This window comes from Motacilla alba, chromosome Z (genome assembly GCF_015832195.1).
Source record: "Motacilla alba alba isolate MOTALB_02 chromosome Z, Motacilla_alba_V1.0_pri, whole genome shotgun sequence".
Lineage (NCBI taxonomy): Eukaryota > Metazoa > Chordata > Aves > Passeriformes > Motacillidae > Motacilla > Motacilla alba.
This window is the reverse complement of record NC_052046.1, coordinates 73489810-73508290: the sequence shown is the minus strand read 5'-3', so window position 1 is coordinate 73508290 and position 18481 is coordinate 73489810. Positions and strand designations below refer to the sequence as shown.

At 40.5% G+C, this 18481-nt stretch overlaps 1 protein-coding gene across 2 annotated transcripts in view; it reads right to left on the bottom strand.

Moving 5' to 3' along the window:
- Positions 1 to 18481, bottom strand: part of EDIL3 (EGF like repeats and discoidin domains 3) — a 238638-nt gene that overhangs the window by 58887 nt on the left and 161270 nt on the right. For both annotated transcript variants that reach the window (XM_038123269.1, XM_038123268.1), the window contains one exon: positions 14751 to 14932. In XM_038123269.1, the coding sequence (XP_037979197.1) occupies positions 14751 to 14932 (182 nt within the window). The remainder of the gene's footprint in view (positions 1 to 14750; positions 14933 to 18481) is intronic.

Below are 18481 nucleotides of genomic sequence, written 5' to 3'. Positions count from 1 at the left end.
GCAGAATCTTTCCTTTTGGAGGATTTCTTGATCAGTGTCCATCCTTTGAATCACAAACTGAGCTTTATTTTTAAGCAGTATTGAACTTGATGCAACATAAGAAATAAAACCAGGCTGCCTTGTTTTCCAAGCTCTACATGTCCTGTCAAGGTTTGCAGAAAAATCCCAATGAAGTGGGGAAAAAAATAAAAGCTTTCAAATGCCCGTGGCTTGCTTATATGGAAATTCCTTCTGGGCTAATGCCTTGCTTTTCAGTGAATATGGATATATCAGGAACTAATTTTTCCTTTGAAACTTTGGGTTCTTCTGTGTTTTAAATTTTTGAAGTTTGACCTCAGCAAAAATTGAAAACAATTCAACTTTAGCAATGGCTGTAACAAAGCAGGGGCCAAAATATTTCTAATTTAATATACTTCAGTGGGAAACTGTGAAGAAATGGGAACTACATCCTTCAGCAATAGAAGCTTTATCAAATGTGTTTTTCTGTGGCAATTGTAAGGGAAAAACAGCTAAGAAAGCTCTGCTTTGTGGATTAAGGCCCCGGACAGAAAATTATACATTTTAATTACATGTGTGATGATGTTCTAAAACAAAGAGGTGAGAGTCACCAGGATAGGAACAAAAGAATAACATATATTTTTAAAAAGGGTAATGGATTCATCTAAGGATCCCTTATCATTACCTAGATGAACTGGAAAAAAAGCAAGGATGAAAGAAGATCAATAGTGTTTTGAGAGATTTATCTCAGTAATTTAAGTAATAAGGCATGGTAAAGGCCTAGTAAGAAGAAGATGCAGGCACAGACATTTGAGGAATCTACTTACAGAGAGAAAGAGAGGAAGAAAGAGAGGAAGAAAGAGAGAGAAAGGGAGAGAGGGAGAGAGAGAGAGAGAGAGAGAGAGAGAGAGAAAGAAAGAAAGAAAGAAAGAAAGAAAGAAAGAAAAAGAAAGAAAGAAAGAAAGAAAGAAAAAGAAAGAGAGAAATTATCAGTTTTACCATTTTAACATTTACCATTTAAACTTATTTTAGGATTTGGATTTGACCTCACTTGACCTCTGCTCAAGGACCTGCATTCAGCACCACCTCAGAGGGGTCTCCTGCATCCATGGGATTTGACTCACCCAGGAAATGCCAGGGATTTGGCTGCAGTCCAAGAACACCCTGTGCCCTAAAACCTTATGGCATGAAGAACTTTATGAAACTCACACAAGGTTCTGCCTGACACCTGCAGGCTGTGGAATCTGATCTGATGGCCTTTGCATGTCAATGAGGAGAATTTCTGGGACTGGAATGAGTGAGGAACATGGAGTTGCTCAGGTAAAACTGTGTGTAAAATGAAGCCAGTAGTCAGATACCAGTGTATTTAAATCTGGTTCTACAAGAACCAGATTATGCCAGGCACAGAGTGGATGGTGCAAAGTCTCTGTGCTGGTGTGGAGGAAAGCACAAGGAGAGCACAGGCATGGAGTCACCTCAATTTATGTGAGTTCAGGGTCTATGGCAAGAAACACCACCTCAGGTCCTCTGCTGGGTACAAAACTGCACATTGAATTCGTCCATGTAGCCAAAACAAATCAAATAAAATCACTTGAGGCAGATACCCTCTAGAGCAGTGTATGACTGAGAGCTGGGGAATAAAATCAACTCCTTTAATGTAAGTCCCTGAAATTCCTTCTAATCTTATTTGTTTTAACCACCAAAATCCTCCCACCTCCATGATTACACAGAGCACTCTGTTGGTCACAGCAGGTTACAGAGTCGTGGCCTTTCTCCACAGGAGGGGAAAAAGGGACCAGGGTGCTGTGCTCACTGCTCTCAGCAGTGGTGCTGTAGGAGTGATTATCTATTAAACAATTTTCACTAATGCTTTGGACTCCAGTGATTCACTCAAATCTGTTTGGGGATGCTAAATTGTTGTCTACACTGAGGAAGACATACCAAATCTAGATTTTACTGGAACCTGGGAAAAAAAAATCCATATTGCAAAGGAAATAAACAAGGAAGACTTTTTCTCTAAGAGAAAGTAGTAATATGAACAAGGTAATTTTAAGAGTTCCTGTTGATTGTACAGTGAACCATTTTCAGAGGCAATTCAGAACCAGTCCTGCAAATCTGCATGGTGTGTGTGCAGCTCCACTGTTAGCTGTGAGTTAATGCAGGAGCTCATTTTTCATAAACAAGTCCAAAGGGCTCCACAAAACAAAGGCCATCAGTAACTTCTCAGCATGGTTTACAAACCTTAGAGCCATAGGAAAACAGAAGATTAAATTCAGAATTGTAATGCGTGAATGTAACAGAACAGCAGGGACTGGGAAAGCTCCAGTGGAAGGTGTTCAGCTTCCTCTTACAATTTATGATCAAATGCTAGCATATTCACTTTGCAGAAGCTATAAAATGGGCAAAAAGATAAAAAACCACCCAACTGCATCCGTCTTATCTACATTATTGCAGGCAGGAGAGGAGAAGAGGGATGAGAAGACAGAGTGACTTTAGGAAGACCCCTATGTGATGCTCCTGGACAGAATCCATAACCATATTCCCCTCATTTGTTATCTCACTGCTAGCAATAACATCACTAACATTTTCTGCAGAACAGCCTTGTCTGAAGTGTACCTCCAGAGCAAGCTTTCCAGAAATGCTCAGATTAAAGCCTACATGAAACCTTGGGTCTTTGAGACCTTAAATGTAGTTTCAGATTCATAAACAGAGACGCATTTTATGGAGAACAAAGGTGTTTACCTGTTTCAGTTATGAGATGGAATAGTGTTGTCATAAATAATTCTTCATCTTTTCTAGCACAAAGTAAATATATCTTTACTGCTACTCACCATTACTCACATAAAAACAGGGTTGAATAAGAGATCAAGGTTATACTGGCATTAAAAGATTTATTACAGCAACCCTTCCCTGCTGATCTCATCAGGTTTTGAAGGATTGAAATTTAATTTTTTTGTCTCTTCTCTCCTTTTTTTTTTTCCCAAAGTCATAATTCTGACAAAGCTAGATAGAAAGCACCCAGACAAACATTTTCTGATGAAAAATAGGGATACTTGCCAATAGAAATGTTTTTTAATAAACCCAGAAAATGAACAACCTGACACAATCCCCTCAATACTGGGAAAGTCAGCGAGTCTGAAAGCTCCTTCCCCTGCTTCCTTTTCAGTCTCCAGATTGTTTTCTCCAGTCTGACTAGGACAAGCTGCTGTTTCACCCTGGTGCCACACCAGCTGCAGAGCTGGGCTGGTGATGAGGAGCAGGAAGGGCACGGCAGGTCAGTCACTATTAACTTCCCCTTGCAAAGCCTCGCTGGCACCTGCACACGAGGTGCTCATCTGTCTTGCCTGTCTGTGGCTTTTTGATACTCTCCTAATCAGCACTGTCAGCAGAGCTCCCCTGGATTTAGTTCAGGGCATTAATGCAGTCAGCACAGTGGCAGTGATGTGTGTTTTAAGCAGCGCACAGCAAGGATATGCAGTGATTTATCCACAGCAGCACCGTTGCTGACACGCTGGAAGGGGGTCTGCCCCATGGAGAAAAAACATGGTTTATTGTAAAATATTCACATGATAGTGTAAATTGTTGTCTTGTAATAGGCTAGGAGAACAAATGTTTGTTACAGGTTGCTTTGAAAATTATAATTCACAGCGCGGTTGTGGCACCTTGAGGATAGACCAGTTAAACGCTCAGGTTGTTTCTGATCCCAGCCCATTTTGTTTCACTTATGTGGATGCAGGTCCAGCAAAACACCCTCATAACTTTGCAATTACATCCTCTGAAAACTCACCCTCCTGCAGTTTCCAGTCTATCACACCTCAGGGTAAGAGCAAACGCCTCTCAGGACTTCCCTCTACCCACCTGCATCTCAGCCTCAGCCAACCCTATAAAAACAACTCAGCACCTTTGCCATCCTCAGTGAGACTTATTCATGTACCTGCTTGAAATTAGACACGCAGAATCAGAGATGCAAATTGGACCACTAATTTAATTTGCCTCTCTGTGAAGAGATCAGAATATAGGTTAGACCCTACTTGTATGGAAAACATAAATACAAGGATTGTTTGGCCCATGTAATGCTAATGTGGAGGAACATATGTTATGAGAATTATCAAAAAGCACCTACTCCATTTGGCTTTTGTTGAGAACTTTCAATTTATGCCTCAGAGAGTTTACATAATTAGACAGACTAAAAAACTTGCTTAGTCTGTTCCTTCTTATTATTAAGTCATTATTTTAGTCCCAAAGGTAGTTGTTATGAATGCCATTAACAGGGTTATATGAATTATTCAAACACTTGCAGGTTTAGACTGTCATCTCAAGAAGGGGCCAATAATCAATCTCACATTGTTCAGAGGTTTGTAGCCCTGGAAAATATCATCTTATTTGCAAAGTATTGATCAAATGAGTATTAACTATCTGAAACGGAATGTTACCTAAGAAACACCAAGGTCATTTATTGCTATTATTAATTTCTTCATATGCTTTGAACTTGTGAAAACTCTTCCTGCCTTTGGAATGTTAATGGCTCTCAGAAAGAACTTCCCCATAATGTCTAGAAGACATCCTGAAGAATCAGCCTAAGAGTATGTAAATAAAAATGCCAGTGAAAATATCTGCATGTATTTCCCCTTGTAAAAGAGCTTTGATCAACAGCCCGTAGATCTAGAAGATGTGATGTCAGACTCAGGTCAAAACCACACACTTTTCTTTTCATCCTACATGAAAACTGTCTTCCTTAGGGAAAAGAAGGGAATTCAAAAAGGTGCAATATTAAAGTCACTGTAAAAAAAAAAAACTCAGGGAAATTTCTGGTTGTGAAATAACTTCAGGTATTGGGACGCATTTTCTTTCACAGACTTTTCATCTGTTTTTATGGCACTTTGGCAGATGAACTCTAGTAAAAACTCTGAAAAAAATTATGATCTTCTCTCCAGTCTCCAAAAGGACAACTGGGAAAAATTCCCACTCTGGCTTCAGTGGGCTTTGTCTAGGTCCTATTCATGTTCCCAGACCAAGAAGTCATGGAATTATAGAGTTTCAAGGTTTGAAAAGAAATCAAATGTACTGATTCAAGGAGTGTTAACCATCTGAAATCTGAGAACTCTCAGGAGATAAGGTTTTCCTGGCCCTGTGAGATCCCTACTGTGAGATCCCATTGCACATTCCCAGAATAAACTTATCTAGTAATAACAGTGCTATCAAATGGTCCACAACCTCTATTAAATTATGTATTTTTATCCCGTTTCTTCATAGTCAAGGTAATTCTAATCAATCTTTGGGGATAACCCGTTAGTTGCTGAGACACTGGTTTTGTGGGGAGAGAGGCCAAGGTTTGGGATGGACACAAGGGGAGTGAAGGGCAAATGAAGCACACAGGGGGCAGATGGCTATGTGATTGATGAAAAGACTGTACCACTCAAATGATTTCTCAGACCACAGATGCTGTTCCAGAACACAGAAAGTTGGCTCAAATTATTAATATCTCCTGAACCCTAAGAAATTGGCTATTTATTGAATCCCAAAAACAAAGCCCATGAAATATTTTTTGTTATCTTTTGAAATTAGGACTCTAAAGTAAAAAATAAAGTTCATATAGAAATGTTAAAAGTTACCCTTTGGTGAGATTTTCCCCATTCATATGCATGTTTTTCCTCAAAATATTTTTCCTTCTACAAAAATTTGTAGGCAAAAGATTAGGTTAAAAAAAATTAAACATTGCTTGGTTTTGTGATAGCAAATTTTTGAAAAGTCTCATTGAGACAGTCAAGACTTGAACAATGTCTTTTTATCTTAACCAGTCATCGAAGAAGAAGGTTCTAAGAGTGCAAGAGTAAAATACACTCCAAATTTCAGTTCACATAATTCATGTGGGGCATAAATTGGAAGGTCTTTGAGATGACAAACACATGCCACCTTTTCCAGGGGAGGTCAAGGAGGGTGAGTTGGCTTCAGCCCTTGTTGTCTGTGGCAGTTCTCATGGTGCTGGTGACTTTCTGTGCTTCCAACAGCCTGGACTGCTGTGGGGCCATGGAAACTGAGGTGACATTTACTTGGATTGAGAAATGGGTGAGCAGCAGGTCCAGAGGGTTGTCATCAGTGTCATGGGGTCTGGTTGGAGAAGTGCCACTGCTGGTGTCCCCAAGGTTCAATACTGGGGCAAAGAATTGTTTAACTTGTTCCTCAGTGATTGGATGAGGGGTCCTCAGCATTTCACTGACCACACAGGGCTGGGATGAGAGGCAAAAACCCCTGAGGGGCTGTGAAGCCCTCCAAAGGGACCTTGAGAGGTTGTAGAATTAGGCAGGGAAGGAATGTCTGTAGCTTAATAAGGGAAATGCAGTGTTGAGACCGAGGACATTCCTCTGGCTGCCCTGGGTGATTCAAGACCCTGGCAAGGGGCTCAGAGACCTTGGCACGGAGTCAAAAACACCTGTGCCTTCAATTTTAGTCCATGGAAAAAATTACCAACTTTGTGTGAAGACTTACAAGCCACAAGAGTTTGAGTAGAATGATAGTTAATTTGTCACGGGGTGAAAAAGTAGAATTTTGGGGTTTTTAGAATCGGGGTTCAAGAGGCAAGATGGAGGAATCTGGGTGTGTCCTGTCCTTCTCCTGCTTCTCATCCTCCATCTTCTGCTGTGGTGGTGGCACTTTTGGATTGATTTAGAGACAGACTGTCTAACATAGGTGACAGGTATTGGAAAATTATTGTAAATAAAGTACACGTAGTTCTTAGTATAAAGAGTTAACACCACTCCAAGGGCAGGGACTGTGCCACAACCCGACCTGCTGGAGAAATCTCAGCAGGCCAGACAAAGAATGTATTAGACAAGGCAAAATAAACAACCTTGAAAAGCAGAACCGACAAATCTCCACTTCTTCGGTCACGAGGCTGGGAGAAAAAAGACTTTCTAACACCTCAGGGGTCATCTCAACCACAGAAACCCGAGAATGCAGGTCCTGCACCTGGGCAGGAACAGCTCCAGGCAGCAGCACAGGCTGGAGGGCACCTGCTGGGGTGGCTCTGTGAGGAAGGACCTGGAGGTTCTGGTGGGCGATGAGCTGTCCCTGACCAGCAGAGTGTCCTGGGGGCAAGGAAGATCCATGGGATTTGGGAGGACATTGGGAAAAGCATTGCCACTAGGTGAGGGAGGGGATCCTGCCCCTCTGCCCAGCAGATCTGTGAGGGCACATCTGCAGTGCAGTGTCCATCTGTGAGGGCAGACCTGCAGTGCAGTGTCCATCTCCTCCTCAGGACAGGAGCACAGGGAGCTCCTGGAGCAGCTCCAGAGGAGGGAGGGGCTCAAAGGTGATTCAGGGCCTGGAGCATCTCGGGAAAGGCTGAGGGAGCTGGGGCTGCTCAGCCTGGAGAGGAGCCCCAGCTGAGAGGGGCCTCAGCTCTGGCTGTCCCTGTCTGTTCCTGGGAGTCCCTGGCTGTCCCTGTCTGTCCCTGTCTGTCCCTGGGTGTTCCGTCTGTCCTGTCCATCCTTGTCTGTCCTGCGTGTCCCTGTGTGTCCTATCTGTCCCTGTCTGTCCTGTCCATCCTTGTCTGTCCCTGTCCATCCCTGTGTCCCCCTGTCCATCCCTGTCTGTCCCTGTGTCCCCCTGTCCATCCCTGTCTGTCCCTGTCCATCCCTGTGTCCCCCTGTCTGTCCCTGTCCATCCCTGTGTCCCCCTGTCCATCCCTGTCTGTCCCTGTCCATCCCTGTGTCCCCCTGTCTGTCCCTGTCTGTCCGTCCCTGTCCGTCCCTGTGTGCAGGGGTCAGAGCAGCCCAGGCTCTCTCCAGGCCCAGCGATGGCCCCAGAGCCCTGGGCAGGGCCTGAGCCCAGCAATTCCCCTGCCCAGGAGCCAGACCCTGCCCTGGGCAGAGCCCAGAGAGGCTCTGGGGGCTCCTCCTGCCTGAGATATTCCAGGGTTTCCTGCACACAATCCCAGGTGCTCTGGGGTGGCCCTGCTGGAGCAGGCAGGTGGCACCAGGCGACCCACTGGGGTCCCTTCCAAGCTGGCCCATCCTGGGTGTACATATGCCTGCATACCCCACAAAAAGAATCTTAATATCCTGACATGTAGTCTTACTTTATCTTAAACTTTGTTCCCTGAACCTTACCTTTATTGAAATAACTTTCAACAACACTTTTCTAGAAGTCAAGTCTAGCAGGACAGTAGCTATGAGTGAGGATCATTTGGTTTGCCAGTTTTTAATCTAATGTTTAGAAGGTAAAAATTACTCCTTTGACTATCACACACCAGCATGACATCATCTCACAGATTTGGATGCTGTCATCCCCACAAGGTCACTAGGATACCCACACATCATTCCATTATGGACTACCACACAGGTGCTTGGGTACTTTTTACTTGCTTCTTCCTGATGCAATAAACCACGTGGACACACCTTTGTTCCTTTTGCTGTCACCACTTTCCAAGACTTGATTGCTTTTCATATCAGAGTGGCAAATGGAGAAAAAAAAAAAAATCTAGTTGGAATGCATAGTGTTGCAGATGCAGGGGGTAAAGTGTTTTAAGGTCCTGTTCTTTCAGTCCTTCAGCCACATTAGGTGGAGTAATTATGGAAAGCTGGCATGGGGGCTGACAGAGCATATTATGGATGGTGTTCATAACATCATCAAGCTTTAGTTGCCATGGGGATGCTGACTCTGAAGTGACTGCCTTTTGTGCACCCAGAACCTCAGCCCAAAGTTGTTTGAACGTGCCTGTGCCTGGGATGAAAGCAGGAGGTGTGATACAAAATGGATACCAAGACATGGGGCACCAGGGAGTCTGCGGATGATTACACTAAGAAATAGGCTCCCAGCCCCTTTGTTTTCTGCTCTGAGTAGATAAATTACATTTCTGGCCTGTAAGCTAAATGTTTGGATGCTGAGGGAGGTCTGCAGAGAGCAGACACTGGTATTTAGTTCACTGAAGTCAGTGAATTTATGGCAGACTTTGGCTAGCAGACAACCTCTTCTAATTCCTGCAGATCAAAGGTCCTGCGTGGCATTGTGTTAATTCAACTGCACTTTCCTTATTAGTTTCTGTTCTCCACAGCCAAGGGCTTTCAGGCACTTACTGCCTCTCACCAATATCCTCCAAGGAAATCCTTCTATGATATTGAGCCAAATTTTGAAATATTGAGAATAAAAAGAAGAACTTCAACAACTTTTTAGCATTTAACTTAGCAGCTTAAATCTTCCTATGTGGGGCACATCACCTTGCAGGATGACTCTGAGACTGCACTTCATAAAGTTCACCTGACACTGAGATGAGAGCTACATTAAGTGATATAAAACATTTAAGCTGCAGTGACAGGTATTTTTGGAAGCCCGTACACCAGTGCTCATGAATGAGGAAATGAACTTTGACAAAATGAATGGTTTCACAGATGGCAGTTTGCTTGGAGCTCTCACCAACAGATGTTTGACTGAATGTTCTGCAAGGCCTCTGTGTATTTTGGGTTTTATCATTTCATTAGCAAATAGCTATCACCTGGTGTGTACTTGCTCTTTGGAAGCTCTTGATGAGGAAGCTGTTAACTTTTTTTTTTTCCCCTTACCTATTTTTTTTTTTTTTTTTTTTGAGGAAAAAATCTCACACAATAGTTTTTGGTTTTCTGCTTGGGGATAAGAATGATGGAACTTAAGGTTTTTTATACAAATAATTTTTGTGTGTGTCATAGTTGTTATCATTAGGTTTGTGAGATTCATAGTCACAGATTTAATTATGCTACGGGACTGAAAGTCCCAAAAAGGTGAGGCTGAGCACCAGAGGTGGGATTGAAACCAAAAGTGGTGTGGAGACACTTGTGTAAAAACAAATTAAGCCTCAATAAAAATATAAATTCTACCTAACAGCAATAATTTTGAAATATATTTAGACCTTTTTTTTTTTTAATATTTTTCTGGGCTTTTCAAGAAACAAAAAGACTAAACTAATTAATTCTAAATAAGACAGAGATAAGGGAAATATTTTTGCCCTGACTCTCTTGGGCTAGGTCCCATTCCTTCACAGGTGATCTTTTTTATTAAAAATATCTGCAGCAAAAGTGTTTACTCATAGTTTCAAGAAATATAGTGAAGACATTTTCTTAAAGCTGGGCATAGTTATTAAGAAAGCTAAATTAAAAAGGCAAAAAATATTATTTACAGCAGACATGCTGAAATGCTAAATAAACCAAATGTATTTTACTTTGGACTGGAGTACTAATATATTTAAATTGCCAATCAGAGGTTAGGCACATTTTCCATCAAACTCTTGAATTTCTCATTATTGTGTTTCATCTGATTTTTAACACATAATTTCAGAAAAGCGTTTGGGGAATAAATTAGAAAAATTAGAGAATTATAGTTCTCTTTCCATATATTCTTAGTAAGCCTTGTAGCTTTTCCATTTTGAAATTATAACTTGACTTTCAAAAATTGATTCCAAGCAGAAAAACACATGAAATAGAGATGGAAAGGAATGGAGTCTTTGAAGAAGAAACCCCAGATTAAATATTTGGGATCATCTTGTATGCAATAAAATCTAGAGCAAAAAAAGGTGAATAATTAGCCTGAAACAACTTCTCACTTTTGATCCTGCGACGAAACTGAGCAGTCTACCTGTTTTGTAAATGAATCCTTCAAACCTCCAACTACTCACAATAAGAAAATAAATAATTGAATATTTTATTTTAAAAATTGGTAAGCATACCAATATCTCTGGAGAAACAGTTTATGCCATTTTAGTGAGAGATAACAAAATATGGGTTTCATGATTCTATTTAGTACTTTACATTTATACACAACAGTCTCCAGCAACAGGTCAGGTGTTCAAACACATTTCCCATGTAGTGGCATGATGTTCAGTAATTCGTGCATTTTCTCAAAATTCTCCAGGTGTGGTCTGTGCTGGAATGTGCTCTTGGTGCCTGTGGGTTTTACACTTTGTGAAAACAATTTCATCATCCAAAAGACCACTTAAAAGTTGTGAATGGGGGAAAAAATGAGTTAAGAAATATAAGGATGGTTAAAACTGGGAGACCAGCCTGGAAGTGGTGAAACTGGGAGGGGAGAAGAAGTGTAAGGGCACAGGCATTGATTCCTAGGCTGGAATTTAATAGAGAGGAGTAACATTCAAAAACTCCTGCTGGCAGTTAAACAGTTTGTGTTTTGTCAGATAGTAATCCATAGGCAGGATCATATCCATGATTTTGGGTATGGTAAAGGGGTAACAGAAACAATAATCCTGCTCATGGCCACACCTATTCTGATTCATACTGCCCTAAAAAGAATAATTAATATAGGAATAGAAAAATACAGGTGCAAGGAATGAGCAGAGATGAAGTGAAATCAGAATAAAACAAATGAACATTTTTTAAGACTGTAAATGCAAAAGGACAGAAGGGAAAAGAGAAACCACTGAGGAAAAAAAAAAAAGACTACAAAAAAGACTCATTACTGGAACAGTTAGTGTGAGTTTTGGTTATACTTAAGGACCAATTAATGAAAAATAGATGTATGTGTTTTTCTTTTTTGTTATTGTATTTCCAAACCATAAAAGTTAATATCACTAATAAAGTGCTAAGCAGTACACAGGTGCTATTTTGTCATAGCCAACCTGCGAGGAGAAACAGAGGTCAGGAGAACTTTAAAAGGCAGATATGACTTACTCAGGCTTTAATTTGCTTCCAAAAACATGGTCAGTGACCCTTTAAATCACAAGCCAATTACAAGCATTGTAGTGCCATTACTAATTACATGCTGAGAGTGTAAATTTAAAATGGCAATTTCAATTTTCAGTTCATTGGGAGAATGCAGGAAAATGAAATTGCATACTAATTAGTTCATGTGTATCAGACACCTGAAAGATTAGAGAAAAAAAAAACTTCTGCACTCATTACAAGTGAGTTATAAGCAGAACACTCAAACCTTTTATTTGCCAGGCTGCATATAAATAAAGAAATTAAATGACAAAGAAAATAGATAATGATGGAACAAGGCAAAAATAGCTACAGGCTTGTACATAATCATACTTTGAGGGACTTTGCCCATTATACACGGCTTCCTTTAGAATTTATCTAGCATTAGAAGCTACAAGAGGGGAACAGGCGATTGCTTCAGGTTCAACCGCGCTAAATGTTAATTTCCATGTCCTAAAAATGGATTTTCTGGCTTTGTAACTCTCCACTTAATCTCTGCCAAACACTCATGCCATTTTTCAGTGCCTTCTGGACCAGGTGCTTCGTCACTCAGAGCAGCAAGGAAAAGACTCCATGTGCAGGCTGCTCCCAGTAGGGTATGGGGAGAAGCTGGTGACACCACATAGTAAAAACCCAAGTAGAGGGTTTGACATCTTTTCTCCAATGAGCCAGAAATTTAGCCCAAATCTGACGTTTTGTACCCCTCCAGAAACATTTATGGAGCACCTTCCTGGGCATTACAGAACTTGTGCAGAAATAAGGTGTGGGATTTCTGCTTCTCCTCTCATCAAACTGTTCCCCCATACGAGGGGGGACAATGTTTGTTTCTTAAAGCTTATTTTATGGTTGAAGAACAAGAAAGTGCTCTGATGGAAAGATCTGCTGTGCATAAAGTGTGAGTCTGTGCATGTCTCCACCTTGCCAGATCTAAAAAGAGTTTCTGCAGAGCACCTTCCTTCCACCGATCATCTCCCTAAAGATGTTTCAGATTTTCTGGTTCCAGGTGTTTTAAAGAAAGAGAAAAGGAAAGAAAGAAATCCTTTCAAAGTCTCTGCTCAGAAATTAAAAAGAATATTTTTAATTTTGCTCTGAAATTAAAAAAAGAGAATTAAAAAATACCACTTGGCAAGTTTTGTGAAAATAATAGACTAAAGTTAATTTTACAAGAAAAATGCGAAGAAAATAAGAGAATGTTTAAAACACATTAATTGTATGATGTAAGCTTCTCAAAAGTCCTTACAGCCCATGGTTGTCAAAATTACAGAATATAACCTGTAAAGGACTGGAATAAACTCCAAAACTATTAAAAAAAAAAAAAAAAAAGCAGCAAATTTTTCAGACCTGATGCAATGGGCTGAGATTTTAGATGTATTTTATCCACTGGCTCAAGGATGTTCCTTGCATGTAAGAGCAGTGGGAAGATTTCCCAGGGAGCAAAGTCCAGGGGAGCCTGGCATCTGCCCCCATGGTGCCAAGCACAAATGTGGAAGAATTAGACCATTAAATATCCCCATCCAGTTCTTCTCCTCAAAAAGTCGTGTCTAGGGGGCCAGTGCTAAATGATTTTGAAATCTTTCTCCAGCCCATTTAATAAAGCCTACACTCTTAACATAGCCCAAAAGCTGATTTTTTCATTATGCATTAAAATTACATTAGCTTTCTATTCCCATGGAAATAATTCTGCTCAGGTCCCCCTGCATGATCTTTTCCAGTTCTTCTGAATGTATAAATTTCACAGAATTCCTAACCCCTCTGATCTTTATGGAGGAAAATTGACTTACTGCCATCACATTGAAAGGCCTTTGTGTTTTCACTCGGCAATAAATAACAAGCAACAGCACCAGTTTTTGTTTCTCAGAGGTGACAAAATCCAGCACTCCCACTGCACCAGTTTCATAAAACTTCATCAAACAGTGCTTCATGTCTGCTCTCCATAGAAGAAAAATGAGCAGGTAATTCTCTATGCTTCTATCCCCAAATACATAGGGGCCTCTCAGAAAAATAAAAAATGGTAGTCAGGGCAAAAACATTGACTTTGAACAAATATTAATGCCATGTACACCAAAGTAGCCTCAGGAAGAGTGTGTCTGACACAGCTGAGGGCGTTATGGACAGTTCAACATAATGCTGGCAGATGAAATGCTCAAATACCATGTTTTGCTAAATCCTGCAGTGGGTTCACTGGAAGGGCAGCATCCTCCTCACACATTGACCGTGAGGATCAGTGCAGAAGGTTTTCACATAAGTATCTAACTCACTAACCTTTATTAACCTAGAGCTGAAATTGCCAAAGCTCTGCCCAATTCACATATGAGAACACCATCCAGGCAAAGAGCTGCAGCAACCACTTGATAATTACCTTCATTAAAACACTGCTACAGAACTTCATACTCACTGCTTTCACTGAAGTAATTTTTTGGGCACAGAGAAATCCAGTACACAGTGAGGGCACTGCCATTTGAATCACTCTAGGAATAACATGCTTGAGTGGGATGAGAAAACCTGTATTTTTCAGCCCCATGGATGTGTCTGAACTAACAGCTCTTTCAACCTTAATTAACACAGTTCTTGTTACTTCCAGCAGTACTTAACCTGTGTGCCCAGAGCAGCTCATCAAAGAGGACCAGCTCTTCCAGCATGCTCTGGCACTGCCAAAACCACACTTCAAGCTCCTTTAGCATGTGTCAGGATATCTCCACCAAGAGATAAAGCTGTGGTATGCTTCTGAGGAACTGACCACTAAATACAATATATGTGAAAAGCAGCTTCTTTGAAGGGAGTCTGCATAAATCTGCTTCCATGGTTTAGAAGCCACAATGGAACATATGCACACGGTTTTCTAAATTAAAAAAAAAAAAAAAAAAAGAAAAGAAAGAAAAAGAGAGCTTGTGCATTCATAAAGTCAAGATTATCACTGTTTTGCAACTAAATAGTCCCTTTTAGCCTCGGCTATGTCTCTGACAGTGAATAAGAATCTAGCTGTTCATTAACCGCTTGTCTTCATCAGTTTCTTAAGTGACACTGGCAATTGAATCAAGGGTATTTTTTTCCCCCCTCAGCTCCATCTGTTACCTGAATCCACGGCCATCTGTCATTTTCTGCAGCAGTCCAGGCATTCACAAGACCCTTCTTATTAAGCCGTGCATAGTAGGGGTACCACTTCTGGAGTCCAAAAAGAGCTCGGTGAGTGGAGGATGCGGTGATTTGTTGGTTTGACACAATCCCTCCTTCTATCCCTAGTGGGCCGGAGCACCCTGCAAATGGAAAAAAAAAAAAAAAGAAAAAAAAATTTCAACTGAAATAATCAACTGTTCTGAGCCCCAAGTCGCTGTAATTGCAATAGCATACAAACAGATCCAGAATATCATGCCAAATCAAGCTTAGAAGAAATTCAAAGTACTTGACTATATCACCTGTTTGTAGAAATAAAAAAAAAAACCAAACAAAACAACAAACAAAAGTATTGCTTGCAACTAACTATTCCCATTATACAAGTATTGAAATGGATTAATCTGCCAATTCCTTTTTGCTTGTTCTAGCTGAAGACTTGTGAGTTTGGGTTTTATGGACACAATGAAGAAAAATTCCTCAGATTCAGATGTTGAAATGATTGTTGAAAGTAAATTTAAAATCATGTAATTACTGCAAAGTTCCATATTTCTGCTCTTCCCTCAAAGTTCAGCATTTAACCAAAGTGCTACAAATGGTTAATGCAGTTATCTCTAGAAATATAAAAAATAGACATAAGTTATGATTCGGTTACATTAAAAATATTTAAAGGTTTATCCATTTAATTAGCAAGCCTCAAAGCATGTATTTAACTAAGTGTTCCAGGGTTCATAATTTTATGTGTGGCATCCATCATTAATTTATTCACCAGAAATACTTGTAGAAATAATCTTTTTTTAAAATCAAGGTATTTTTGCATACATTGTTTTTTGAAGCCACTCCATTTGGGCACAGGAACAAAAGCATTCAGCTATTGTGAGCAATCCATAAATGTAAATTGAGAAAATGATGGAAATTCATTATATATAAACAATTGGCAGTTTATCTACTATTCAACACCCAACTGAGTATCTGAGATTTTCCTTTCCTCACTTCTGATGCAGAATCTGGAGAGAAGGTAATCACAGGAATTATTCTGGCAGCCAGTGTTACTCTGTGGCCCAAAAGACCTTCTGCTTTGCAGGTCAGCTGCACTTTGGCAATTTTGAGCACCACAGGGCCGATGTTTACTTACATTTCAGGTTTTCTCAGAAACCTGGCAGAGTTTCACCTCAAGCAGTACCCAAAAAAACGAACTCTGAAATCGCACTGTTACGAAATCCTTACACCACACAGGCAGGAAGTCACAAATAATTTAATTCCTCATTAATTTAAAGGTGCAGAGAAGTAAAAGTGACCAGTGCAATTTGCTCCTTTCAGCCAGGAGATGGTGCAGTGTAGTGCAGTCCCCAGGTGTGGGGCGATGATGGAGATAAAGTGAACTGAAGTTTTAAGTTGATGATGGTGACGGACAAGCACATGCTTGTGCTCTGAAAAGGCAAAGCAAAGCATCAGGGAATGTTTCTCCTTAAAAACCTTAACAACTTCCAGGAGATGCTCATATGAAATCCTGGCCACACTCTACTTAGTGACTGACCTGCACCACGTCATGACTTCACACAGGTTTTTACCAGCCTATCAGTTTCTGGCTGCACGTTGGGCCCCCATGGGGGCTCCCCTCATGGGGGAAGCCCTCCTGGAGCAGTTTTGTGCCAGGAAAGAGAGACACATGGGACTTTTTTGGTCTTCAGCTGTTGTTTATTGTTACCAAAACTTCAGCACGCTCTCTGCACCAGACTTAGCGTGCAGGATAAGCACCACAAAACGGCCCCAGATGTACAGTTTCAAGGTCTTTTAAAGTTGTTTCATCCAATTAACTCTCAAAACGCACTTTATTTCCACTTGTCTACCAATAACTCATCCCTTGTCTGTCCACACTACCTAAAACTGCAGCTTTCCTTGACCAATCATCCTCTGCCACCAACACTGCAGAAAATGGAGTAGATGAAGAAGCAGCAGCAGCTTGGGACAACACCCCATGTTCTTCATCTTGCCTCCTTACTAAAAACTCCCAAAACCTAAGTCTTTCACCCTGTGATAAACTACACTATTCTCTATTATCTGTTTCACAATCTTGTAGTGAAGTCTTGGAAGCTTTCTCCATGAGTGAGGGTCAAAGTCAGTTCTTCTCTAGGGGTCAGGACCCTTCAGAGCAGACAGAGAAATATTCCCTGTGCCCTGGGTTCCCACACCGGCCCACAAGGCTCAGCTAGAACCTAAACTCCTTATGCTACTTCTCTTTATCAGCCAAAAAGAAAAGCTTTGCCTTTAGCACTTGAGTAGTAACTGCACAAAACACAACAAAACGTGTCACTCTCCTGTTGCTGTGCCAGGCGTGAGGCGGCAACAGAAGAAAACAAAATCTTTGTCACCAGCATGGGCAGGGACACAATGCAGAACACACTCATAAAACCCACGAATGTTGGGATGGTGTCATCCCTGGCTGTGTTTTCATCAAGCAGTACTTGAGGATTGAAAGGCCTATTCAAATCTTAGCTGTTTCTGAAGTATTTTCATTGAAGAAGAATGGAATCTTTTGGTGTGCAAACTGCTGCATCTGCTTGGAAGACCGAGGTAAATGACTCTTCTCTCCTAAGAAAAGTGCAGGTTTTCAAAAGTTTCTCATAGCCAATTATTGAAAAAAACATCTGTGCTGTTGCATTGTGGAAAAGAAAGTTCACTCAGATGTGTCTCAGATGTGCATGTGTAACTCACCAACACACACATACCTACAGGACCCATGAATGAAATAAATTAACCATCTTTAACAGCTCCAATCATGGACTGATAATTATTTAAAAATAGAGATGTGAGAAAAGAGAAGAGTTTTCTGAGGGGACCTTAAAATGAGGCATGCTGGAGCCATGTTAATATTTGCTATGTCTGTTAATGCATCTCTGTCTGAGATGCACTGAATTTTATTTGAAATATGTGTGAAATCCTTACAAGACAAAGTTGAATTTTCCTTTCTAACTTGAAGGCAATTTCCTTTCTAAGTTTAATTACCAAGCACAGCACTTAACTCTATTTTTTTCAGCTATGACTGTACATGCTCAGCAGTGTTTATCTTCCTCAGCTTTAGGAGGATTATTCCTGAAATCCAAAGACAATCTCTACCTTCAGGGAACAGGTACTTTATTGTACAAGCTCCTTATTTTCTTTGCAGTTCCAGTCATGGTTTTGTCATGTTTGTCCATTTTTCAATCTGAGATAAAGAAAAATACCACTCCTAAAATTTAAAATTACCACATTAGAGATACATTTTACTTTGGTGTTCAGTTCAGACATAATAACGTGAGATGTGTGGAAAGCATGATACTAGGTAATGGTTTCTAAACAATATTATAATCATATTTCTTAAATTACCAGAACATTTTTATTTTTTTTTTTAATTTGTTGAGCAGCCAGGATTTCAGCAGGAGTTTCATTAGGATACTGTTGGTGAGGTCCTACCACTGTTAAATTTGCCCTTTTACTCTCCCTTTTGGTATTTATTTTAATCATTATCATTTTCTACAACAAAACCTTTCAATTCACTTTCTTTTATCCGTTAAAATCAAATACTGAACATATTTTTGGATAGTCAAATACCACAGCAAATGGACTTCCCTTAGCCATATGCTCATTAATTTCTTCCAAAAACTCCACTACATTATCAAGTCATTATTCCTTCTTCTAAAAACTCTAATGGGCCT